This window comes from Scylla paramamosain, chromosome 12 (genome assembly GCF_035594125.1).
Source record: "Scylla paramamosain isolate STU-SP2022 chromosome 12, ASM3559412v1, whole genome shotgun sequence".
NCBI lineage: Eukaryota > Metazoa > Arthropoda > Malacostraca > Decapoda > Portunidae > Scylla > Scylla paramamosain.
Window position 1 is genome coordinate 13,219,991 of NC_087162.1, and position 27,225 is coordinate 13,247,215.

At 38.5% G+C, this 27,225-nt stretch overlaps 1 protein-coding gene across 3 annotated transcripts in view; it reads right to left on the minus strand.

The window, feature by feature from the left end:
* Nucleotides 1–269: 269 nt before the first annotated feature.
* Nucleotides 270–27,225, minus strand: part of LOC135105698 (tudor and KH domain-containing protein homolog) — an 88,412-nt gene continuing 61,456 nt past the window's right edge. The window contains exons 1-12 of one of the 3 annotated variants that reach the window (XM_064014093.1): nt 15,127–15,263; nt 14,558–14,972; nt 13,290–13,452; nt 12,849–12,976; nt 12,539–12,659; nt 9,196–9,269; nt 7,696–7,791; nt 7,163–7,279; nt 6,239–6,337; nt 5,332–5,570; nt 3,923–4,073; nt 270–3,642 (exon numbers count right to left, since the gene is read on the minus strand). In XM_064014093.1, coding sequence (XP_063870163.1) covers nt 3,577–3,642; nt 3,923–4,073; nt 5,332–5,570; nt 6,239–6,337; nt 7,163–7,279; nt 7,696–7,791; nt 9,196–9,269; nt 12,539–12,659; nt 12,849–12,976; nt 13,290–13,452; nt 14,558–14,656 — 1,353 coding nt within the window. In that variant the 5' untranslated portion in view covers nt 14,657–14,972; nt 15,127–15,263 and the 3' untranslated portion in view covers nt 270–3,576. Of the gene's footprint in view, nt 3,643–3,922; nt 4,074–5,331; nt 5,571–6,238; nt 6,338–7,162; nt 7,280–7,695; nt 7,792–9,195; nt 9,270–12,538; nt 12,660–12,848; nt 12,977–13,289; nt 13,453–14,557; nt 15,036–15,126; nt 15,264–27,225 lie in introns of those variants that run through there. The other 2 variants (XM_064014094.1, XM_064014095.1) reach the window with 2 other exon arrangements.

Consider the following 27,225-nt stretch of genomic DNA (forward strand, 5'->3'; position numbering starts at 1 on the left):
ATGACTCAAGCAGTGTTCCAGCTTAAGACACCAAAAAACCGCTAGAAAGCTGTACGAGGGAATGGTGGCCAAGCAATGGTAACACTTTCCTCACACACACCCAGACTTGATGAATCAGAGTTTGGGTAAGTGATTACAGTTTTCATTTGTACCATATCTTAGCAGTTACATGACTAGTGGAATAAGCATATTGAACATAAAGGTTTGCTATTTAATATTTTGGATTGTACTACGCAAGGTTTAGTGATGGATCCAAGAATACACAAAGAAAACAAAATTACTGATTTAATAACAAAATATGTATTTGTCATCAATCTTGAGGTAAGACAATTTATATAATTTGTTTGTGTTGCTCCATAACTTAGTAAGTTTAGATTCTTCTATTTCAGGATCCAATGGGGTGTGTGTGTGTGTGGCCTGTGTGGATGTTGTGTTAGCAGTGAAACCCAAGCAGTAAAAGAGGACAATGTTATAACAAGTGAAAGATAACCGAGATTAAGATCATTAAATGAATGTTTGGTGCACTACTGATTTGGATGGTGAACTGAGGGAGAGGATGCAATTTGAGAGTATTGATGAGGTGAGATGGTTTGGGTTGGTTGAGAGGATGGGTAGACTAAGCATAGTTAGTGGTGGTAACTATGATGTTACTTGTAGTAGTAGTAGTAGTAGTAGTAGTATAGTAGCAGCCAAGTGAGTTGTTGCCTAGTAGTGACCCTGGTTGTGTGGTAATAAATTTGGATAGGTGAATAGTACGTGTTTGCAATGTGTGGCATCTATCGTCTTCCCTGCAGCATGTGATGACAACCGTCAGCTTAACCTCAGGCAAATGAGGGAGTGATGTGTGCCATCAATGTTCCAATGCCAACTTGTGACTTAGCGTGTGTTAGACCTCATTTTTCTTACAATAATAAGGTAAAAACAAGCTTCTGTTGAGCAAGAAAACCTCTCAAATCATAGCACTATATAAAGCAAACACTGGTGCAAACAGAATTGCTGATGTGTTTGTGTCCAAAGCTTTCAAGGCTGGATGAAATATTCCTGGTGGTATCTATGACCTGCCTGGACATGCAGTTTGTGGCCATGTAACCAAGAAAATATCACCCAAGATAACTCAGAATACTGGCAGTGAGTCTAGGTTACTTTCGTTAACATGAACTGGCTTGAATGATATTTTCTTGGTTACATGACCACAAAATGCATGTTCAGGCAGGTCACAGCTACTACTATGAATTTCTTCATCCAGTACTGAACACTTTAGGCACAAGAGCTTACATCATCAGCAATTTAATTTATATCAACATTTGCTTTATGAAGAGCTACAATATGAGATACTTTCTGGTTTGGCAGAGATTGTTTTTACCAATTTTTTGTAAGAAAAATAAATGAAATGAGGCCCAACATGTAAGTCAGAAGTTGACACTGGAGCAGAGGACATAACCTCACTCACCCAGCCACTTCAAGTCAAGCTGAGGGTTGCCATCAAGTGCTGCAGGGCTAAAGACATATCACACACCACTAGCATGTACTACTCCACTGTCAAATTTAATACTACCCTAAAACTGGGATTGTATGTATTCCAGCTAGGTGAGTAATTAGTGACAACTCACTAGGCCACTACTGTAGTAGTGGTAGCAGTATGGATTCTCGTAACAATCAGCTACACTGTTCACAGCACAGTACAGGGCGTCCATGGTTTATGACATCCTCGACCCATGACGCTTCATGGTCATGTTGCCATCTCCCATAAATATACGAATGTCGTCACGCAAGTGCTATATGAGGAAGATGACTTTCTTTACATTTTGCCAATTGTACACCATATTGGATTGTACTACATCCACTGTCTTTCATTTGTGTAGTCTTTTTGGGAATTTTTTGTGCTTCATTATGGTTCCCAAGCTTAAGTCAGACTCTTCTGATGGCAGTGCTTTGAAGAAAAGGAAAGCCAGCTCCATGGAAGTGAAATTAGATATAATAAAACACTTGGAAAAGGGTGAAACACTGATGAACATTGGCCAAGTTGCTTGGCCTAAGTCACACAATTGTTTTGACCATCAGCAATAAAAAGCACAATATTGAACATGTGAAAGAATCTGCTCCTATGAAATCATCTGTGATTACAAAGCAGCATAGTGGTCTCACTACTGAGATGGAAAGAATAATTAGTGCTTTCCCCGGAAGACCAGCATCAATGGGATATACCAGTGCGTCTTTAAGTTAATTCAGGAGAGGCCTAAAAGATTGTTTGAGACTGTCTGAGAGTGTAGGTGAGTGACATAGGTACTTATGAGTTCCGACACGGTGAAAATCGCATTATGTCGTGCCGTAAGAATGGAATTCCACTGTAAGTTGAGGTCCCCCTGTAATAAGAATTTTCTTGAACCAGGCAATGCAGCAACAGACTGGGCTTTACCTAGGCAGAATGTTAATGTAAATGATCAGCACTTAATGGAATACAGAAGATGTAGAATCGTATTTTGCTGTCTGTGCACATTTTGTCAAAATGACCATTAGATAGTGATAGGGTGTATCCCACAACTTGCAAGGAGGATCATCCTTACTTACATCCTATAGAAGACTGGTGGAAGTGCTAAAATGAATTGTATTGATTGATATAGATATGGTACACAACCAACAATCACACATAATCAGATAATCTCATCTGATGAGGCTGCCACTCAAGGAAGTTACTTACAATTTTACAGGGATGATGTCACTGGATGATAAACACTATATTGACCCATACCCATGCAAGCTTTCTGATTGCCAGGCCTCATCAGATACTTGTGATTGTCAATTAACCATCCATGAGATCTCTTTCAACTAATACACACCACATCACTGAAACACTCCTCACTTCATCACAATTAATTTTTTATGATCAACAGCCTTTATGGGATGCAGGTAAGAGTAATCTATACATCATCACAGTAATCTTTACACATCATCACTGCACTGATGAAAACAATCTCATATGTAATGCTGTTTTGAGGTTTGCAAAACAGTAAAATGTGACACTACATCCTGAACAGTCCACTAAACACAGACCATCTATGCTCATATTCAGGTAAAGCCCAGTCTAGTATTGAGTTGCCTGACATAAAAGAAATCTTTATTTTACAATGGATGGCTAAGGTTTCTGAGAATAGGGAAAAAAAATTTCATAAACCTTGACACTTATAAACAGTCCCCTACAAGCCTCTAGCCATTGGGACATTAGTTGACAGACACTTCTTTGGTCTATACCTACAGAGGCTTGTGAGTAAAACCATTCAAGTGCCAGGCCTCATCATGTGGGGTGTAGCTGTTGTGTTTTCAACCAAAACAACACTTCAATCAATCATGAATAAACACAAGGCCAGTTCACACATTCATGCAGCACTGCAGCACAAGCACACTTTACACAGATGAAAGTTCTGTGCTTTCTTTTTCTTTCTTTTCTTTTTTTTTTTTACTGCTAGATTTTGGATCATTTATTCCTGTTCTAAGCCAAGAACACACAAACGGAACAACTTTAAAGAGTGGTGTGTTTAGGTGTGCAATCCTGTTCCATTACATCTAACTTGTTCAGGACTATGAAGGATCTCTATCAAAAGAGGCCAGCCCTCTCTTCACCAGCTCCTTGGCCACATCAATATCCTGAAAAATTAAACAAATTTATTTATTATGACATTTTCAGAAAATCAATGATAGATATTAAAAAGTTACAGTAATCAAATATCTGTTCATCAAATACCAGATCAAACTTACTGTCAACATTCTAGGGATGTCTACAAAGGAATGTCTTACTGCCTACTGTGAGGCTGTACATTTATACAACAAAAGCAGACTTCAAAGAAACACAAAGCAAGTAGTACTTGAGTTCATACTATTAACTCACAATAAAGAGCAACTAATCAGTGTGCCAGGGAGTACCCACCATTGGTCCATTGGTGTCAATAATCTGAACACAAGGAATGGTGGTGATACCCTGCTGCTGGTAGCCTATCACTCGCACCATGACAGACTTCCACTGGGAGGCGTAGGTCAGCTCCTCAAACATGTCAGCAGCCTCCTCACTCTGGGCGCTCCTGTAACATGAGAGTACAGGCAATGAAAGTGCAATTGTATCAAACATCAAACAAATGCCAGTAAGAATTATTGGATTTATAGAACCAAAATAAAAATAAATGAAAGTGCAATTGTATCAAACATCAAACAAATGCCAGTAAGAATTATTGGATTTATAGAACCAAAATAAAAATAAATCCAATATATATATATATATATATATATATATATATATATATATATATATATATATATATATATATATATATATATATATATATATATATATATATATATATATATATATATATATATAGGATCACCTGAAGATCCGCCACCCCAGCCGCACTCGGGGTGGCAGATCTTCAGGTGAGACAATCTGGGGTGGCGGATCTTCAGGTGATCCCATACTTTTAATGAAATAAACTTTTTTCTGCATTTTTTATTTCCACTCAGTTTTTTAATGCATTCATGTTGTTAGGTTAGGCTAACCTAACCTAACCTAATCAAGTGAGAGTCTGGGGTGGCGGATCTTCAGGTGAGACAATCTGGGGTGGCAGATCTTCAGGTGATCCTATATATATATATATATATATATATATATATATATATATATATATATATATATATATATATATATATATATATATATATATATATATATATATATCAGGTGATCATATATATATATATATATATATATATATGTATATATATATATATATATATATATATATATATATATATATATATATATATATATATATATATATATATATATATATATATATATATATATATATATAATAAAGTTCAATTGCATCTTAGTGTCTGTTTCAAAAGGATCAGTTAAAAGATTATTTAAAGGGCATTAACTTCTCATTAATGCTCATAACAAGCAACAATCAAGCAAAAGGCTGTGTGATACAAAAGGTTGTGTGGAAGAAGGATGGTGTTGGAAGCTGAAAATTTTTCTAGTGATTGAGATGGATGAGGCAAACAACTGCCCATCACACTGGCCCTTGTACTTGTGAAGGTGTCAGCTTGGGTGGCTAGACAAATGATGACAGTGAAAAAAGTAGTGCCTCCACACCAGTCAAAACAATATAAGTAAAGGACTCCTGTACCTCCAGGATCAGACCATACTTGGAAAAAGACTCATGCAAACTGACAAAAGTCAGCTGAACTGTCTAAATCTTTTTCCCTCAAAATTAACCAATGAGACCTGACATTTTTACCAGTACAAACCTCTTATGGACATTATTTTGTAAAACTTACTCAGGATTGATATTTGCCAAGAAACACTCGATGGCTTGAAAACCAAGTTTCAGAAAATCTGTTCGTAGTTCACATACAGTGTTCATTTGAATGGTTTCTGTATCACCAAAGTCAACATAATACACAGTGACTTGATTCTGTCGTGGGTCTTCCTCATTATGTGAAAAGCTGCACACTCTCCCTCTGTACCATGAATCATCATGTGGAAACTTGGCAGCAACTATACTGTCAACAGTGACCTGAAATGAGGACAAAATAAGTACTTTGCAATGACAAAATACATTTTAAGTGCCTTGGTTCACTCCTATGAAAGGATAGTGTGACAAACTTAACCCAGTGTGCTGGAGCCCTTCTGAACATTTTTAAGACCTGCACATGCATTTGGGAACATGGAATAAGACTTGAAACCCTAAAAAAAATAAATAAATAAATAAATAAAAAAAAAAAATAAACAAATAAAAAAATAATAATAATTGAACCCCCCCGCAAAAAATAAATAAATAAAAAAAAAAATTATATATATATATATATATATATATATATATATATATATATATATATATATATATATATATATATATATATATATATATATATATATATATATATATATATATATATATATTTTGCACATGACAGCATGAATTATCCAGTCAATGACTGAATGAATATAATGACTATGTTATTCATAACAGTCATGCTACATCATACCAGATAAATTGGTCAAATAAGATGACATGCCACCCTCTAGATCACAGAGAGAGAGAGAGAGAGAGAGAGAGAGAGAGAGAGAGAGAGAGAGAGAGAGAGAGAGAGAGAGAGAGAGAGAGAGAGAGAGAGAGAGAGAGAGAGAGAGAGAGAGAGAGGGGGGGGGGGCAGAGTGGATGACAATGATTTGAAAACATACCTTTTCCAGTTCATGTAGTTCTCTATTTTCCTCATTACTGTAATATTCTGTCATTTCTGTCACCAGTTTGTCTAGATCAATGGCCCGGGGACTCACAACCTAGAATGCAATGCTTCATTACAAATACTGCTTCTAACTGCAGGTAACTGAAGTGTTATTGAAGTACTGTGAATCCTAAAAATTGAAGTAGTGGAAATAATGTAGGATGAATGTGTGTGTGTGTGTGTGTGTGTGTGTGTGTGTGTGTGTGTGTGTGTGTGTGTGTGTGTGTGTGTGTGTGTGTGTGTGTGATCTCGTTACAATAATGCTAAGCTAATCAGTAAACACTTACACATAAAAAAACAAATAACAAATTTCTACTACATTGACCACTAATACTATAGCAAATGGAACTCAATCTGTCATCATGTCTGTCCTGGGACTTCTTACTGTACAGAATTGGGAATAAAGGAGAAGTTTGAGCTGCTAAATGGTAAGTACTATTGAGAAAGCTTTAACCTGGTATAAGCCTGAGTGATGAAAATGTGTGTGTGTGTCATGCTGCTTTTTACCTGAGGACTAACATTTCTCTATGCTGTCAAAACAGTTCACCAGTTTTGTTTTTTTCATGCATTTCTTATACCAGGTAAAGTTTTCCCAATAGTGCAGTCCCTTCCATTTCCACATTCATCACTTAGTGTTGGCAATGTGTGAACTACCCTACCTAATTCAAATCACCAAGACACATCACATTCAGTATGAGTAAGCAGAAGGGTGATGGAGGGATTGGCAGGATTTGTTTTCAAGCAGGTGGTTCACAGCAAGCGATCCACACATGGGTAACACTAAGTGATGAATGTGGAAGTGGAGGGGATTGTACATCACAAAACACCAAACAAGGCACAGACACAACCACCACATCCAGGGCAGCACTGGGCCTCCCACCTGCAGCCAGAAGTGAGTAGCAGAGTTCACTGCAGACACGTACGCCTCAATGAACTTGTCAGTGCTTGAGGACGACAGGACCTCCTGGTGAACACCGCCATTGCTACCCAGGGAAGACTGAAAGAAATCAACTGTTAGCTGAATCAGCAGTAAAAGTATTACAAATTATTCTTTCATGCTGCCTGCCTATTATTATAAGGGAAAAATGCTGATACACAATAAAAGTCCCCTCTAACTGTTGCTTTTCTATGTTCTTTAGTGTTACCTGCCTATTATTGTGAAAGAAAAACCTATAAAAAGTCCTCTCTACTTGTTGCTTTATCTGTAGGATACAAAGTTCTTTGGTGAGGGGTTATGGAGCCTCTGAAATGTCTTTAGGTGTCTCTGGAGACATGCAGGTAACACCAAGATGTGTATTCAAAGATTAATGTGTCACAAGTAATCATAAAACTTGGATATTCAGAAATGAAATAAAATCTTGGGCTCATGATTATAGAAGAAATTTAAAAAGATAAGCACCTCACTTGACTTACTTCGCTGTCCTGTGTTCCTTGGCGTCCTCGAAAACGAAGAGACATTTTACTGGCAGATTCGCTTATTTTTTGTCTGTATTCTTCTGCCTCAGCCACCTGTGGGTAAATGAACATGTATTACCAAAACAAACATAACAATTATGCATTTTCTGAGAATGCATACATAGTCCTTCTTAATTATAAAGAAACAGCCTTTAATTAAAAAACCAGGATTAATTTTGTTTTAAATTTACAGCTAGCCACACTCCTGCAATGTCTATCTAGTGTTGTCATGTCTGGTGAGGTTGTAGCCATGAAACACTACAAGTACAGTAGTGAGCTTTGCTCAGAGCATTCATTGGTGGGAGGGAGGTCATAAAGTGGGAGCAGTCACCCCACCCTCCTCAGACCCCTTGTACCCCCTGTACACCATCCCTCTCCTTACCTCTCCCTCCCATCAATGAATGCTTTGAGTGGTCATAAAGTGTTTCATGATTACAATCTTGCCAGCCTTGACAACAATGGGACCCCATAAGTGTGGCCGACTGTTCATCAAAGCACTCAAGGCATTAGTGAAGAATGTGATGGGGAGAGGTCAGTCTGATACAGAAAAACTTAAAATTGTGTGCCTGATGTATATCCTAAAGATCTATATTAATATTTCCTAGTGTAAAACCCACAATGCCCATGTGATGCTTAATTAACAACTTTTGACTTACTGCACCACTGCAAGACTGATTGTGCTGCTAAAAATTATATGTCAAGCTGGAATACAGTATTGTCATGCATAAATAAATACTCCAAACAGAAATTAGTGCTATACACATCTGTAAAGGCCTACATCACTAGAGGAGAGTTTATGATGAATTTCAGTTTGGAGCTTGAATAGTACTGTACTATTGTGGGATGACTATACGCTACTGATGACACCTACCATAACTACTGATTACCTGATTCATGTATATCACTAAAAATATGCCCTTACCCATTTATCAATCATTTAATCAATAAAGTACCATTCATAATACATACCAGCAAATCATGGCCAAATGGTACACTAACGGTTGCAAGTCTCTGCACCATAAGATGTGTTCCATGTATTTGTACATGAATATAGAATTTTTATATTATGTATGTATAATCAATCCTCTCACAGACAGAGAATGTTGGAATCTATAAATGGCAAAGAAATTTGAATAAACTTATAAAGGATAAAAATTGATGCCATCAAATAGTCACACTGTGTTAGTATGAAGCCATTCAGACACCACAAGCACATCTGCTATGAGTCAGGCATGCAAATTTTCATGTGCAACTTTTACAAACTTGTACCAAGAAGCTACACAACATTAAGGAGAATTTACACTAAAGAGTATGCAATGAAAGGCAAGATATTAGGGTAAGAAGTTTTCAATGCAAATCAAGAGCAAGTTATATAAGGGTGCTTTGTTAGGATAAATTAATCTTTTATGAGGGGACTTGTTCAGCAATCCTCAGAGGAACAGGATCATAAGACTGTACCTTCTCCAGAAGCTGTATCTTGGCTGCCTCAATCTGCTCTTTGCTGCCCTTGAGAATTATCCGCCTCATATCCTCTGCCATATTCACATCAAATAACATAAAGTAATGCAACATGCTCAAAAAAAGGAAAACATGTACATATATGCAACTAATGATGCAATGTAAAAAAACAGTAATAAGGAAATAAATGTCAGTGTCAATGACCATCAAGAGTAACAATAACAATTTTTACCACTTATTTACAAGTTTCTGTGAGCTCTCAACAACCAAATCCCTTCATGCATAACTGAAGATGCTTTTCAACTACTTAGTTTACTGCTGTAAATACACAAGTTGTCACTTCTTGTGCATTTGCTTATAAAATCTGGCTCAGAGGCACTGAACATTGTTTATTTTTACTAATCTCTGGTATACCTGGCTGACTGCTCTCCAGCCAAGTAACCAAGACTAAATGCTTATATAATATCTTCAATATATGAAGACATGAAAAATATTTGCTCTCTATATTCTTTGCCATAAGTAGGAGATAACTCTAGAATTTCTGAAAAAAAAATATAATGAACTTTTTTTCTCTTCACATATCTTAAATAATTGTAGCAAATCTTGTGCCCAAATATGAAGCTTTACTGGAATGAAATTTAAAAATCCATCAACTGCAATGCTTCTCAAGACTCAATGTGGTCATGTTAGGAAGCTTTTAAGTCCTAACTTCTTGTGATGTATGCCACAAATCTTGTCTCAGCAGAAACTTGCTACAGAGAAATAAGAGGCAAAGAATGGATAACAACATGCCCTGTACATAAAGATATATACAGTAGGGTATGCACAGTCATTATAACATACAACTGCAATAATGCACTGAAATTTAAAAAAAATATTTAATCAGAATAACAAACCAAAACTGGCATAATGAACTTGCCACTTATGCGAGCACTGGAATTCTAATAGAAATTCAATCAGAATAATGAACCAAAACTGCCAAGATAAACTCATCATTCATGTGAGCACTGTAATTTTAATAAAAAAAATTAATCAGAATAACAAACTAAAACTCACAAGACTGACTCACCAGCTGTGCAAGCTGCTGCTCACCTATCTGCCACCTATCCCTTCCTGTCTTTTTTTGCTTCCTCTCCCTTCTTTCCTCTTGTCTCAAACCTCCCTCACTGTCACCTCCCCTCTTCCTTATCTGTCAGAGATAAGGAACAAGGGAGAGATACTACACTCTCTCTCCCCCTCATTCATTTTAGGTCATTTTCACTTCATCCTTTCTCACTCTCATATACATAATCCCATTTTCATCCTCAATCAGTTATATTCTATTTAGCAATCCTTAGGATTGTTCTTACTTTCAGAGAGAGAGAGAGAGAGAGAGAGAGAGAGAGAGAGAGAGAGAGAGAGAGAGAGAGAGAGAGAGAGAGAGAGAGAGAGAGAGAGAGAGAGAGAGAGAGAGAGAGAGAGAGAGAGAGAGAGAGAGAGAGAGAGAGAGAGAGAGAGAGAGAGAGAGAGAGAGAAATGTGACCCATACTTGTCAAAGGAAAGTGAAACTCAGAATGACAAGAATTTAGGACTAGGCTCGAAACTTAGGAGAGTACTGTACTTATTTGTTGTGTTATCTCAAATATAATTGTGGAAATGTGTTAATTTTGTGTATTTTTTTACTGTAGATTTTTTTTATTTTCTGGTTCCTTGGAACCAATTACTTTTTCTCCATAGGTTCTTCAGTTGCCACAACACACATTGGCCATAACAAACACTACATTGGAACAAATCATGTTCGTTTTCCCATACCCTACTGTATATTGAAATAATAACAATAAAAATGTCATTGCTTGTACACAGCATTTTATGAAGTAAGCTACAGAAATAGCACTCTGCACAACTTGGAGATATCTGTATAAAACATATATATCAGGATAAGCAGATATATGATATATCTGTGTGTGTGTGTATATATATATATATATATATATATATATATATATATATATATATATATATATATATATATATATATATATATATATATATATATATATATATACACACACACACACACACACACACACACACACACACACACAGGATGAGTAAATATGTGTCGATTAGCTCAATGTATAAATTTCTCATTAGTAAAATCCCGATATGTTCCATTTCTGATGCCTACTCTTTTATGGGGGCTTCCTTCAGGCAGGTTACAGCAATTCACTAATTATACATGTGTGTTTGTGTGTGTGTGTGTGTGTGTGTGTAAACTTTAACATAGGTTCAAATTTTCAGTATCATTTACAGACATATACCAAGCTGACATCCCCAGAAATGAAGTGGCCGTAGCAAAACATTTCAACACTTTCAGTTTTCTAAAAGACAACAAAGTGATGAAGTAAGGGGACTGGGAATCCCCTCCAATGAATATCTGTTCCTACAATGAAACACACCTTCAATATTATTTTTTTTGGCTACCCTCCTTATGATGGAACTCAGCTTGGTACATCGAACAGATTTCCATATTTTCCCTCAGACTCCTTGAATACTTGGCATGTTCAAAACTACACTGAAGAACACAATAAATACATGTCACTGAGCAAAATGTGGAACTGATACAGTGAATCGACCTGCCTTTGTGATGCTTGTATTTCTGGATGCGCGTCACTCAAGACTACAAGCACAGAAAAGAGAACAGACAATGGTGATGAACAGGGAATGTACTATTAGAAGATATTTAGAAAGTGCAGGATGAGGTATAATCTTAATGGTTTAAAAGTCATAAGCATATCCTTTATAGTGTTGGCAGTGTATGTGAACCGAAGCACCTGCAGCATTTGCAACTATTATTTCAACAAAGGCACCATCTTTATTGTTTTAATGGTGTGTACAGCTTAAAAAAGCACCACCTTTCATATCCCGCTTCTCAGGGTGTAATTAGTCATTGGGAATAACTGTAAGTCAGATTTCACCACTAAGCTAAGACCTCCTATCATTAACACCATCATTATGGAAAGCTCCACTCATGCTTGCAAATGTTGGCCCTGTTCCCCACCAGAATCCCTGCACAGACCTACAACTTCATTTCAAGTTCTCTTTGAGACTCTCTAAAAAAAGTCTTGCCAATGGCACTCATCACCAATTTTTTTTTACTTGATAACACTCCACCAACCTTTTAATCTGGCCATACCATCTTAGTGTGCAATCGTTATCACAAACCCCTGTTCTTGTTACACACAACATGAGAAAATACCTTTTTATTAATGAGAAATAATGACCACCCCGTAATTCTCTTTAATGGTGTAATGCAACTGCCATAAATGCAAACTAAAAGCACAACAGTTGTTTGTGTACTCACCTGAGGACGATGGAGAAGTTGTGAAATCTTCTTCCTTTACAACTGTGACCTTTACTCCAGTCGAGTGAGAAATGCTGCGCACTGTGTCACCATTCCTCCCAATGATGCGGCTGATGGCCATCTGGAAAGCAAAAAAAGAACAATAGATGCACAGATGCCAACAATCACGCATGGAGTTGTGTGCCACAGTGAAGTGAGAATACATATACAAGTACGTATAGATACTTAATAAACAAAGAATTACAGTTATAGTTTAGCATAAAAGTGCATATACAATATGATCTTCAAGAAGTTATAATAAAATGCTCACATTTGGAACTTTTACTTCTGAGACTTCAACAACGGGTTGTTCATCAACAGCCTTCATGATGAGCTGTCGCGCCAGCCTCACATTCTCCGGCAGCCCAAGGATGGCACACATCCGTTTGCCATTCTCTTCTGGCAGAGAAAAGCAGGAAATTAATTTTTGATCAAAATCAAATGTATAGGAATAAATCATCCCTTTATAACTGTCTACTGAAAAAAGAAAATTTCTCATAGAACAGACAGGTAATACTAGATAAGTACATATCCAGGTAACATAAAATGAGAGAAAATACTTCTTTTAAGTAGAAGAATTATAGCACACTAACTTAGCAGCTTGGACACACATCATCATCAGCTGATGTCTGTGTCTATGAAATGCTAACATTCTGTATACAAGTTAAAGAAATAAAAAATTCTGAATTCCAAAACTGCAAGGAAAGCAAACCTCCATCAGAAAACTTGATCCTGGTATTAGTGCTGTCCTGGATCAACCTGATGTTGGATCCCTGACGGCCAATGACCACACCCACTGCCTGCACCGGCACCTCCACCTTCACTGACGTCCACATGCTGCTCTTGCCTGGGGCCACTTCAGATTCTTCTCCATCCTGAATACACAAGTATATATTCTTACAACACAGACATGGAGAGTTGGCACTGATGCTATGTAATGGCAACCTACAGTAACCCCTCCTGTATTGATAAAATTAACTGTCATAGCAGAAATACAAGAACACCATTGATGTGCCAAGATCAGTGACCACCACAGGAGTGACTGTTCCATTAAACTCAAATGCACTCAACTTCTTGTAACAAATATGTTGGCTTAGGTCACTGCCACCATAGTATATGGAACATAAATTAATTATTATTGTGTAACCTCAGCAGGTCCAACAAAATGGCAATATGGCAAGGCTTTGGTAACAAGGAAGACAATTATTTTGAGGTGTATCCGTCATCATTTGCTTACTGTAAGCTAGCAGTGGATGAGTTCAATCATGCCTGAGCAGTTAAGCAGGCAGAAGAGTGCCAACTAAATAACCTACTAACTTACGTTGCACCGAGGAGCTATGTAACAAATACTTACCTAGGCACTATTGTCGACATGGGGTCCCTGGCTGGCTGATCCTTACCTACCTTTACAAGTGTTTAAAAACTGTGATGCATTGTAGTCTGAAGTCAATTCATAAAGACTACAGGTGATTAACATTAAAATTTTGGAAACTTCCTACATATACTCACCCCAGCTGATCTGAAAATGTTCCTCAATACTGGCAGTGAGGCTCACCAGAACAACTTACAAGTGGACACATGCCAGCACAGCTACGCTGACCAGCACATTTGTCTGTGTGTCACTAGGCAGTCTGCTCATCATTAGCTAGCCGCCACAAACAAGACACCAACACCAAATACCCAACACCTGACGATGCACGGTAGTGGCAGACTCCAACTGTTTCCATGGGCCTCCCTATCTATCTGCTACCCCATCACCACCTGAAAACAGCCTCACATTGCCAGCATGGCAGGCCCTGGTGGCTATTAGTGATAACCCTGGAGACCACGGAGACACTCCCCATCACCTGACACACTGCTGCCTGGCGATGCTTGCAAACTTAACGCCGCTTTCTTTCCGCCACACGAGAAACCTTGCACCATCCCCATGTTCCCAAGCCTGCCCAAACAGCACTTGTCACGCCACTCCATACCACTTACTCTCCTGGTGAGGTAATAGTACATCGCCCCAGCAGCTCCTGACAGCAGCAGGGCACCTCCCAATGGCAAAATTAAGGTCTTGAGGCGAGAAGCTTCCATCCCGCTTAGCAGCCGCTGTGACACCCTCGTCTTTGCTGATTCTCACAGGTCGACACGGGCAGGCTCCTCCTCTTATTCTTCGGACCTCTATTGCTTCACATCACCCAAATCGGATTCCTCTTTTTCTAATAATTCAAATGCTTTTCCTTCATTTAATCTATCTAGCACATTTGTTTTTCGTTTACTTCAACTACTTCGCTTCATTCAGCACTCTCGGTCTCGGCACCTCTGCCTGCTCGCCTCTGCCTCCTGCTATGTCCGCCGCTTTCTACTTAGTTCAGAGGAAAATCTCCAATAACTGTTGTAAATAAAAATTCTGAAAAGTAGAATAAAAGTGAAATTTGCAAGTGAACGAGCAAAACCATAAGGCCAGTGAAATTATAATTTCACTGGTCTGAATGTTTTGTTGTGCCACTTCTCTCTCTCACTCATTATTACTCTACTTAGGTTGCTTGTCAACTAATTCCTACCCTAGCGCATTTCACAAACACCAAAGCAGCACTATTCCGTTGCAGTGAGGCTATTTAGATGGTGATAATACGTGGAATCAACGAAAAGAAGAGTGAGAGAGGTATTTGGCACTGAGAGGCAGTTCACACATCACGCGCCACTGCTAATGCTGGCGATGACGCAACGGTATTCATCTCCGCACCTCATAAATAGCATTTAGGGTGACAAACATGGACTATTATCGTAAGGGAACATTGTGGCAGGCATTCGTGCACTCAGGGAACTGCATATTATAAATATAGGTCTATAATATTTATGGATAAAATTGTATAATCCCTTTCCAGTCATAAAAATTGTCTCTACATGCATATCATGATGACAACTCTACAGTACTTGAGTCAGCATTTCACCGTAGCCTTCAACACAATACACTTCCTTGGACATACCACCAGAAGTTTAATTCCAGTAGAAATAACATGGAATACTTTAACCTCTAATAATTATTTCATCCATTTTTAAGTTATCAGATCGTTATGATACTCTTTAACCGTCGCAAAGTTGTTCAGAATCGGTCTTCCCTCCCCTAAATGAAGAGGGTAAGATTTTCAAATATCTCCGTCTCCTATCACAATCAATTTTTATCAGGTTGGTTCTATTAGAAGTTACCAAGGTTTTTAAAAGTGTTCTCATGATTGTACTGATAGTTTAACGAAAACTCTCCACCATAATTTTGGAAAGAAATTACAATGAGAACCCGACTTATCTCTGAGGTCTTTGAAAAATAGAGCTTATTAGAAGTCAACGTATTTCAAAATATAGACCCGGTTATTTTTTTAATTTTTATTTTATTTATTTATCTATTTTATTTTTTACGTGGATGTCCGCCTAGTATATGAATAGATCATTATCCTCCTCCCCCCTCTCTCCCCTCATCATGATCATCTCCACTGCCCTTCCTTCATTAAGACCGCAGTTGTTTAATATCTCCATTTGCCACCCTTACTAAACTGGGAAGCACAAGACTTTCTCAAGCTTCCTTGTGAACGACCCATCCACTGAACGAAGCATATCACCCCACTGCATCACTGTGGTTCCATCAGTAGATCATTTAAGGTCTCCATGGAAAGAAAGACGAGCAAGGTTTACCGGTACGAGTATTTCACGGCAGAGCATCATCGTTTGAGAGTTCACTAAGAATGATTCAACAACTACTTGAGGTAAAGCATCAAGTACTTCTAAATGGCCACTAGACTCTCAGTACCACGACATCAGTTGATTAATCTCTGAATACCATTAAAGGATTTAATAAAGTTCAGGATTTTTTTTTTAATCAAGGATTCAAAAATTGCGTTTGTGTAACTTATCACTATAATTTTTAACTCTACTTACTCCATTCTGACTGACAATAGCTGACTGTAAGGAATTTAGGAACTGCATGTAGTAACAAATGAGATAAACATAATTAATAAACCCTCTCCTATCAAAGTTGTTAGTATATAAACCCTCTCATCTCAAGGTTGTTAGTACTGAGTCATTAGGGAGCTTTAAAAGAAGATTAAACACATTTATGGATGAGGATAATAGGTGAACATAGATGGTATTTTTCATACTGTAGGCCTGACGGCTTGCAGCTTCTCTAGTTTTTCATGTTGTTATGTCTTTCGCCCCATTCCTCTCCCCCCTCCCCCCCCCCCCTCTCTCTCTCTCTCTCTCTCTCTCTCTCTCTCTCTCTCTCTCTCTCTCTCTCTCTCTCTCTCTCTCTCTCTCTCTCTCTCTCTCTCACACACACACACACACAAAAAAAAAAAATAAAGTCTGCAATTCTTGCACCTTCCCCACATCCTTTTCATCCAAACAGTAGATAATTCCACTAATACAAACACAACCGCGACAGCTTTAAACTTGATGTATAAACCCGTGTAGTTCAATTCAACCAAACCTGTACCAGCACTAACCTGAGACATTCTTAACTACCGTACTCCATTTGATCATTAAGGACCGTAGGGCAATGTGAAAACCGTACACTGCCTTCCTCTCTGCTCAGTATGTTAGTGTGCGCGAATATTGTGATGCTCGCTTTCTAATGTGTGTTGTCTGTAACTCAAGACTTTCTACGGTGTTCTAAGGGGCTGTTTTTCATGCGTTGTCTTTCTAAAGGGCTGTTTTTAATGCGTTGTCTTTCTAAGGAGCTGTTTTTAATGTGTTGTCTTTCTAAGGAGATATTTAATATTTCTAAAGGAGCTGTTTTTAATGTGTTGTCTTTCTAAGGGGATATTTAATATGTCTAAAGGAGCTGTTTTTAATGTGTTGTCTTTCTAAGGGGATATTTAATATGTCTAAAGGAGCTGTTTTTAATGCGTTGTCTTTATAGGTGGTTGCTTTTGATGTTTTGTCATTCTAAGGGGATGTTTTTAATGCGTTGTGTTTCCCAACGGTTGTTTTGGATGTGTTGTCTTTCTAATGGGTTGTTTCTAATGTGTTCTAAGGGGGTTGCTTTTCACTTTAGGATTTCTAATGGGTTGCTTTTAATGCACTGTTATTATAAGGGGCTGCCTATCCCTCAAGGACTGTCTCTCTAATAGATTGTCTTTCTAATGTGTGTGTGTGTGTTGTCTTTCCTTCGACGCTTTTTAAGGTGCTGTCTTTCTAAAGGACTTTCTAATGAGGCTTATCTTTCTAAGGGGCTGTTTTTTCCTCCAGGTTGTATTTTCCTCTTTATAATATGCGTTGTCTTTCCCTCTAAGCTTTCTACGGCGTTATCTTTGTAAGAGGGTGTCTTTTCAAGTGGGTGTCTTTTCCTCTAGGCTTTCTAGACCTTTTTTGTTGTCTTTCTAAGGGGATTGTTCTTTCCTCCAGGCTTTCTACGAGGCTATCTTTCTAAGAGGATGTCTTTCCCTCCAGACGTTCTTTCTAACGGAATATCTCTCCCTCAAGGCTTCCATGACTGACACCCATCCAGCCATCCAGTCATTCAACCACCCAAGCGTCTAGCGACAAGTGGGACCGCAGGCAGTGGTGGCAAGTAGGCACATCTGGCAGCACTTTGCACACTGATCACATGGCACCAATCTGAAGTGCGCACATGACGGTGGTGTGAATGCACATGGCGAGGCTGCCAAGGTACACAGGACCACACTCTAGTATGTAAAGAAGTCTCTCTCTCTCTCTCTCTCTCTCTCTCTCTCTCTCTCTCTCTCTCTCTCTCTCTCTCTCTCTCACACACACACACACAATTCATAACATCGATGAATTGATGAAACCTACCTGAAAGGTGAATTCATTGGAGACCTCTGTATCATAGAAAATTCGACCACATACTGAAGGAATCGCTAGCTTGATGGGATTCAACTCCAAGCTGACAATGAATGCTACATTTATACCTCTCCCCACCATCAAAAATCCAAGCTATCAATGAATACTTGGCGCCATTATCAAAAATGGGTTACGGTATACCTGGTGCCACGGTGACAGATTTGCCTGAATAATCCAAAGGCGGGTTTACACGGGTTATTTTTCCACCCGCTAGCCCGCTAGCCACAATCAAGATGGAGTCCTCCTCCGACGAGCTGGTTGCTGTAGTTGTAATTTTGTTGTGCTTGAAGAAAAAAACGAAAGAAAAAATGATTCTGGACTCGTTCAGCTTTACAGGCTGTGGTGCTCGTTATGCCTTCTGGTACACATATGTCGCTGGCTTCCTCAGTGACGATGTAAACAAACCAATTCCGCGTCTATTTTCCATTTTTTTTAAATAAATTTAAATGTTTTATTTATTTATCGTATATAATGGTACGATCAATGGTTATTACTAAAACACTTTCCACCAATATTTCTCCTATTTTCAATTTTATATTGATAGCTGTTTTCATTTGACCCTGGAAAATTATCGGGAAGGCAGTCGATCAGACCGACAGAACAATTTCTCGGCTCCTTCGGCAATTCAGCAAATTCCGGCTGCATCTCGCTCACGGCTGCACAATCCCTGTTGTAAACAGCCGCGTATTGCCCCGTGTAAACTCCTCTTTACAATATCCCATGACGAGACGAGTGATAACAGTGGACCAATACCGATTACCGATAAACATTACATAACGATAGTATGGATGTAATACATAACAAATAAAATAATAGGCTGCGTGGCACCATGCACTGCTGATTGTTAGTCACACAGTTTCCCTCCGCCTGGTAAGATTATCTGGGTGGGATAAGGAATGGGAAGGGGGAGGCGTCCCCCTATTACCTCCCGTGGGAGGCAGAGAGATGTTGCTCTCTCACCTCCTGTGGGCAGCTCCGTCACCTATAGTACGTTTTTTTTTGGCACATTTGGTGACGAAGCTCCATCACCATATTGGTGTGTTTGTTAGGCGCACACGTGGCGATGGAGAAGATGCTCTTTGAATTTTTTTTTTGCGAGTTCCGAGTGGGGACTGATTCCAGGCGTCCCTCACACAAAACTCCAAATTACATCACTCTACCCACTGGGCCACGAGAGCCCTACTAAGACTTAAAAAGTTGGGGTATTTACTCCCATATTGTTTTAAAAATTTTGGGTATGTCAGTAAATATCATTGTAACTTAATGATACTTTTTTTGTAAATGCGTACTGTCTTGAAACATCTTACTGAGGACTTACACCTAGATTTCTGATAAAGAAAAAAAAAGTAAAAATAAGTTTCTAATAAGATTAGAGCTTTTAATTCCGACAATATTTGAATAGTTCGTCATGTAGAGAAACAGTTTATCTAGGTCTGTCAATGACTACTTTTTTTACGCAATCCTCGTAAAATCAATAATTATGCTAAAATATTGTATTTTATTTTTTGTCAGAAAATATTTGGTAAATTGTTCTTCTCATTTTAATGAAAAAGTGATAAATGACGATTGTAGTGCGTCACACAGCATGTCACAACAACAAAGAGTATGAAAATCGGTTGATAAATGTGAAAGACATGTCAGGTAGAGTGCAAATGCTGCATTCCCAGAAAACGGCGTCTACAGTTAAACCACACTCTGCCCCTCGCTCTGCTGGCTGCTTACTTATCATTTTTCTCTTGATGGGTTTTTCATCTTGCCATCCAGTGCATGTAGGCATCTAAAAGTGTTTGGTGAGACAGGTGTGCCAGTGTTACTGTAGACATTACTCCCTGTGTACCCAGGCCTGGGATTTGATGCTGCCTGTGCCATACCTAAGTCCAGCTTCGGTTTCATAGCTCTCTTATTTTGAGGGCAATAAAACCAAATTTTCTGGTGCACGGACTCCTTTGTGTTTTGAGTTTTGTTACATGGATATCACAGCACCATCTCTGCTGCGAGCCTGTCATAGACTCCCTTCGCAAGTTCAAACAGATGAGAAGACGCGTAGAGTGAAGTGAATCTTAATGGTGGAGTGGCCTGGTGGTGTCTGGCCCTTTGCTTTCGCCTCGTCATATCTCTGCACAAGTCTGTATCATCATGGAAGAACGCATTAAATGATGACACTTCTACAGGTCCCTACCATTTTAACTTATAATTATTAACCCTAGTTTATACATTAAAGTGAATATAGACATACGAGTACATACGTATATGTACTGACTGAAGTACAAACAAATCTCTCTCTCTCTCTCTCTCTCTCTCTCTCTCTCTCTCTCTCTCTCTCTCTCTCTCTCTCTCTCTCTCATTATTAATATCTTTTGTTTGTTTATGATATGTATGGTCCTCTCAAGTGTTTTGTTTCTTTTCTTCAGACAAGGTGAGGGAACATAAGATTGTTATGTATGCGAGAGAGAGAGAGAGAGAGAGAGAGAGAGAGAGAGAGAGAGAGAGAGAGAGAGAGAGAGAGAGAGAGAGAGAGAGAGAGAGAGAGAGAGAGAGAGAGAGAGAAACAATAAAAAAGTAACAAACAATTTCATTGGATTTTCCCTATATTCCCGATTCTCGGTATATTTTCGCTGGAATTTAAAAGTACCAAGACCACACTGTCGGTTGCGTTATCAAGATAAATTTTCGCGATAATTTATAGCGATAATCATATTGGATTATCGGTTATCCGATAATTTTCCCGCGTTATCGATTCATCGGTATCACCGACAGTTTTGGTTCCGAACTAGCGGTAATCGATAATTTCAGTTTTTGGAACATGAGCATGTGCCATGTAGTTATTTTGCTAAAAACAGTACTTTTCAATAATGAAGAGACAGGATAGATATTGAATTTGATTTTTTTCCTAAGATTTTTCTAAGTTTTCTAAGAGAAAGATTAAAATAAAGATTTGGATAAATTGATTTTTTACTTAAAACACAGTAGGGACGCGACAACGAATATGATTCATTCCAATATAGCGTTCGTTATGGCAAATGTGCGTTATATCGACTGAAGGATCTATGGGAAAAAAGTTAATTGGTTCCAGGGAACCAGAAAATAATAATAATAAAAAAAATAAAATCCACAATTTTCGAAAAAAAAAGATAAATAAAAAAAAAGCACATTTGCACTACTACATTTGAGGTAACACAACAAATATATACAGTACCCTCCCGAGTTTCACGCCTAGTCCTAAATTCTTACCATTCTGAGTTTCGTGTATTATCACTGTGTAACACGATTTTTGTCCTTGGGTAACAACTGTTACTTTCTATTTGCTTATGCTTAGAAAACAGAAAAAAACACACTGATATTCATTTCCAACTTTGCTTTTGCGGCCAGGATAATGATATTTATGAAATATACCTATTCCTATTGGGTGAAAGTGGCGAATTTGAACTCTCATTTGTACAAAGTAGAAACAAAACGACATATGATAAAAAAAAAAGTAGCATTTATTTATTCTAGAATTACACAAGTGAGACAATAAAACAATAGAAATAAGTATTTTTCCGCGATTTATGCTTATACTGTAAATTACTTTCACGAATCACCTCCCAAATATAGTCTTCCATTATGTTTTTATTATACGACAATTGGTAGCGACGTTCAAAGTCCACTACATCCTGATGGAAGCGCTCACCTTGCTTCTCGGAGTGCGCCCCCAATGTTCTTAAATTTATCAAGATGAGTGTCAAGGATATGGATTTTGAGGGACATCCTGCAACCCATCTTGCTGTAGTTTCTCACCAAGGTCTCAACAGGCTCCACATATTTTTCGGCTTCGTGATTCCCCAAGAAGCCAAGAACCACTGCGATAAAGCTGTTTCACACTGCTTTTTCCGTCCTTAGTGAGCTTCCTGGGGAACTCCTTGCACTCTATGACCTTCTTTATTTGTGGAATGACGAAGACACCGAGATCTATTTTTGCCGCAGACAGCTTAGGGAAGAAATCTTGGAGATACTTGAAAACTGCAAACTCCTTATCTAAAGCTCTGACGAATTGTTTCATAAGGCCCAATTTTAAGTGCGGTTGAGGAAACGGTATCTTTCTGGGGTCCAGCATTGGGTCTCATTTGACGTTGTTCTTCCTGACACTAAACTCGGTCCACTATGGCCAGTCCCTCTTGTGGTAGTGTGCCACAGTGTTCCTGCTGTCCCAAAGGCGAAGATAACAAGGAAACTTGGTAAAGTCGCCTTGGAGACCCATCAAGAAGGCCACCATTTTGAAGTCTCCGATAACCTCCCGACAGTACTTTTCATATTTTAAGGCATCTAGCAAGATCTTGACACTATTGTATTCCTCTTTGAGCTGGACAGAATAAACGAGGGAAAGATGTCCCCATTATGAAGCAGCACTGCTTTGAGGCTCCTACACAAGCTGTCGATGAAGAGGCGCCACTCGTTGGGGTTACAGGCGATTCCAATTGCTTCAAACAGACCGGTCACATTGTGGTAAAAACAGAGCTCATCTTGACGAGTAAAAAATCTTGAAAAATGATGGTGGCGCTTTCTCTGACCTGATATTTTCACACTTTCATCTAACAAACTCCATTGCTTGAGTCTCTACGTCAAAAGCTCGGCATTGGACTTTGTGAGACCAAGACCTCTGATCAGGTTGTTGACGTCATTTTGGTTGGGATAGTAAGGTTTTCTCTCCTCAGTTTCGCCTTTGAAATCTGGATCAATGACTTCATCTTCTGAACTGTTTTTTCTCTCTTAAAACTGCTGCTCTCTCTTTGGAGGAGTGGGTACGGGGAGCTCAGAGCAGTATGGCACTGGCGCTGGTGACATAAGGTCTGGATATATATGATAGCAGGTTAGTTTAAAAACATCGATGTCCAGATCAGAAAAAAAAAAAGTTTAAAGGGAATAATTGTAATTTTTTTTTTAATATCTGGATAAAAACAATTAGGAAATAACATTTTACTGTCGGCGTCACACGTATACATACAGTAAACTCCCATAAGGCAGAGCCGTCTCTCTCTCTCTCTCTCTCTCTCTCTCTCTCTGAAAGAAAGAACAATCCTAAGGAATGCAGAATAAAATATGACTGATTGAGAATGAAAATGGAATTACGTATACGAGAGTGAGAAAGAGTGAGAAAGGATGAGGTGAAAATGACAAAATGAACGAGTGGGAAAGAGAGAGAGCGCGGTATCACTCCCTAGTCCCTTATTTCTGACACATAAAGGGGAGGGGAGGTGACAGGGAGGGAGGTTTAAGACAAGACGAAAGAAGGGAGGGGAAAGGAAAAAAGGGAGGAAAGGACAAGCGGCGGATAGGTGAGCAGCGGCTCTCACAACTGGTGAGTTCGTCTTGCAAGTTTTACTTAGTCATATTAAAATTTTATTAAAATTTCAGTCCTTGTACGAATGGGAAGGTTTGGTTCGTTATTCAGATTAAATGTTTGTTAAAATTCCAGTGCTCACACGAGTGGCGAGTTCGTTATACCAGTTTTGATTCGTTATTCTGATTAAATATTTACGAAGTTTACTATGGAGGTTGGAGTTTCTCTCTGAACGACCCGGCCCGGCCCGACCGTAATGCCATTCAAACGTTAATATCTCCAGCGGGCGATCGTAACGAAATTAGCACCATATGATAGTACAACTCGATAAATTTTATATCATATAGCTTTCATCTCTTCTATTGCTTAAAGTCAATGTTTAACTTTCAAATATTATAAAGGTGTCAAAAATGGGATTTCTTAAAATCTACTCAATTTTCACTGACTCATTTTTGTCTCGACAAGATCGGACACATGCCACTGAAAGCAGAATAACATTTCCTATCCAATCATTCGGCTCTCGCAAAGTTTTGAGCTAGAATGTTTTTTTTTTCTTTTTTTCTTTATTTTATTAGGCTAGGCGCTATGTTCCAGCACCGTCTGTAACACTATTCAAACACTAATACCTCCGCAAGTAAGCGGCCGATCTTAACTAAATTAGCACCATATCACAGCACAATTCTATCACTTTTATATGATACAGGTTTCATGTCTTTTATTCGGTGAAGTTAATGGCTGACTTGCAAAAAGTAGAAGAGGGTCGTAAATGAGATTTTGTAAAGTGACTAATTTTTCTGCAATTTTCAGGAGCTTCCTTTTGTTTTGACGATACCGGATACATACCACTGAACACAGAATGAAATTTCCTATCCAACGGTATATAGCATAACGATTGGCGTCTTGCAAAATTTTTGAGCTATGGTAATTCGAATATTAGTTAAGTGTCGTATGTGCGCTGTGCCTGAAATTACCGCTAACTTTACAACGAATGAATTGATAAATCTCAAATACATTGATACAAGTTATAACGAAAAATAATTTTTAGATTTCCAGCACTATTCTCCGTCGGCTTCACTCGTCAATCGCCTTCCTAGGAGTTTTACTAGTTAAATATTTATTAAGATTTCAGTGCTTTATTGCAGTTCTACGTTATAACGATCGTGCGTTGTCGCGTACCCTACTGTATCAGTTTCGCTATCGCTAGTATCGGAATTTTGGATTTATTGATTTCTTGGTTATCGGTCATCAGACAATAAATGTATCGCAAGTTACTGATTATCGGTTATCGCCGATAACGTTCTCTCTCTCTCTCTCTCTCTCTCTCTCTCTCTCTCTCTCTCTCTCTCTCTCTCTCTCAGGAAGTAGAAAATGAGATTCATAATTTTTACTTTCTTTTTTCTGTTGTGCTTATTCTTCATTTTCGTAATTAAGTTTGCAATTAATTTTTATACACTTCATACACATTGTTTTTATAAATAGTGTTTGTTTGTTTGATTGTCTGTCTGTAGTGTCATGTGTGTTTATTTGTTTATGTGCCTCTGTATGTGTGTGTGTGTGTGTGTGTGTGTGTGTGTGTGTGTGTGTGTATGCTAAGGTGACCAGAGTCCCGTTGTTAGCCGGGGCAGTCCGTCTTTTGAACTTCTTTTCCGTTTATAGTAAAATGTCCCGCATATTTAACTATTTAATTAGCTGTTTATGAACGTCGTGATGTACTCGTTTCGTACCCTCAAGTCATTATATTACTGATTTGATGCGTGTCTCACTGAATCACCACCGCCAACTAGTGCCTAGCCTGGCAGGTCGTCGGCTGATTCTAGTGTCTGGTTCTTTAGCACAAGGCGTTTGCAGCGTGTCATCATCACTCGCTAGAGGGGAGGCATAGACAGCGATAGACTAGAAAAAAGCACACACACGCACACACACACGCACACAAAGGGTTGGAGTGTGTCATGCGAAACCTTTACTTTTACCTGGGATTTAACACTTTAGTGAAATGCAGAATGTATTTACTGTTTTGCATTTTCACCACTCAGCCTTATACCACGTTAGAAATTTCCCAACAGTACGTGACGGTACTCTAAAATGTAGCAGACGTGGCGACACTCCTGTATTGAGGTGGCACTCTGAAGTACAGCGGCATTTTGCATCGTATACAACAACACTTTAAAACGTACACAGCAGCCCTTTAAAACATACACAGCAGAACTTTAAAACGTACACAGCAGCACTTTGAATTAAAACGTACACAACAGCACTTTAAAACGTACACAACAGCACTTTGAATTAAAACGTACATAGCAGCACTTTAAAACGTACACAGGAACACTTTGAATTAAAATGTACACAGCAGCTCTGAATTAAAGCGTACACAGCAACACCCAAGAGCTTAGAGCTTCCTAATTATCAAGAAGGCTGAGAATAATATTTTTCTATTATAGGTGAACACTTTCTATTATATAAGCGGAGACATAGACAGAACATTTTTTTTTTTCAGAACGGTCGTAGAAAAAGACCATTCATAATGCCATTAATTCGCCCCCACACCCCCCCCCAAAAAAAAAAAAAAAAGAAACGAAAGCATAAAACCCTAGAGGAGCCCTAATGTAGTTTTGAGGCGGTTCAAATAATATCAAACAGCACACATAAAACTGCCAGCCATTATGAAAAACTGGGATCACTACTAGTATTGATATCTAACCAAGCCAAAACAATTTTGTGAAGTTTTGGGATCACTACTTGTGCACTCGTTCAGATCAACAGTTGGAGGCGCATCACAGCGTGTGGAGGGCAACTCAACTGGTGTTGCACTTTTCTGAAAGCACTGTAACCTACTCGAGATCACACACAGCATCGCATTCCTGCTTACGTGGCGTCCGATAGTCTCTTACCTCGCGCAATGTGCGTTCAACAACTACTGTTGCATTCTCTCAAACATTCACGAGGATATGCAGTTGTAAGAACATTTTAAATTATTCAAGATTCACGAGGATATGCAGTTGTAAGAACATTTTAAACTATTCAAGATCACATTTAACCTTGTATTTCTGCTTACGTGATGTACTGCAGTCTCTTTTCTTGTGCGACGTGCATCTGATATCTTTACCGGTGCATTCTGTAAGATCTATTAACAGGACTATCAAACACTCATAAAGATACGCGCATATAAGAAAATTCTAACCAACTCAAGTTCACACAATGCCTCTTACGTTATGTCTGGCAGTCTCTTATCTCGCGGGAAGTGCATTCGATAGCTTTACTCGTGCATTCCTTAAGTTTTGAATCTATACACACGACTGTCAAACTTTCTAACCAACTCAAGATTATACATAGCCTCGCGTTCCTGCTTACGTGATGTTTGGCAGTTTCCTACCTTGCTTGATATGCATTTGGTAAGTTTATTATGCATTCTGTAAGCTCTAAGCATGACTGTCAAACTTTCACGAGGATACGCGCTTATCATCCTAAACTATTCATTATCACACATAGCCTC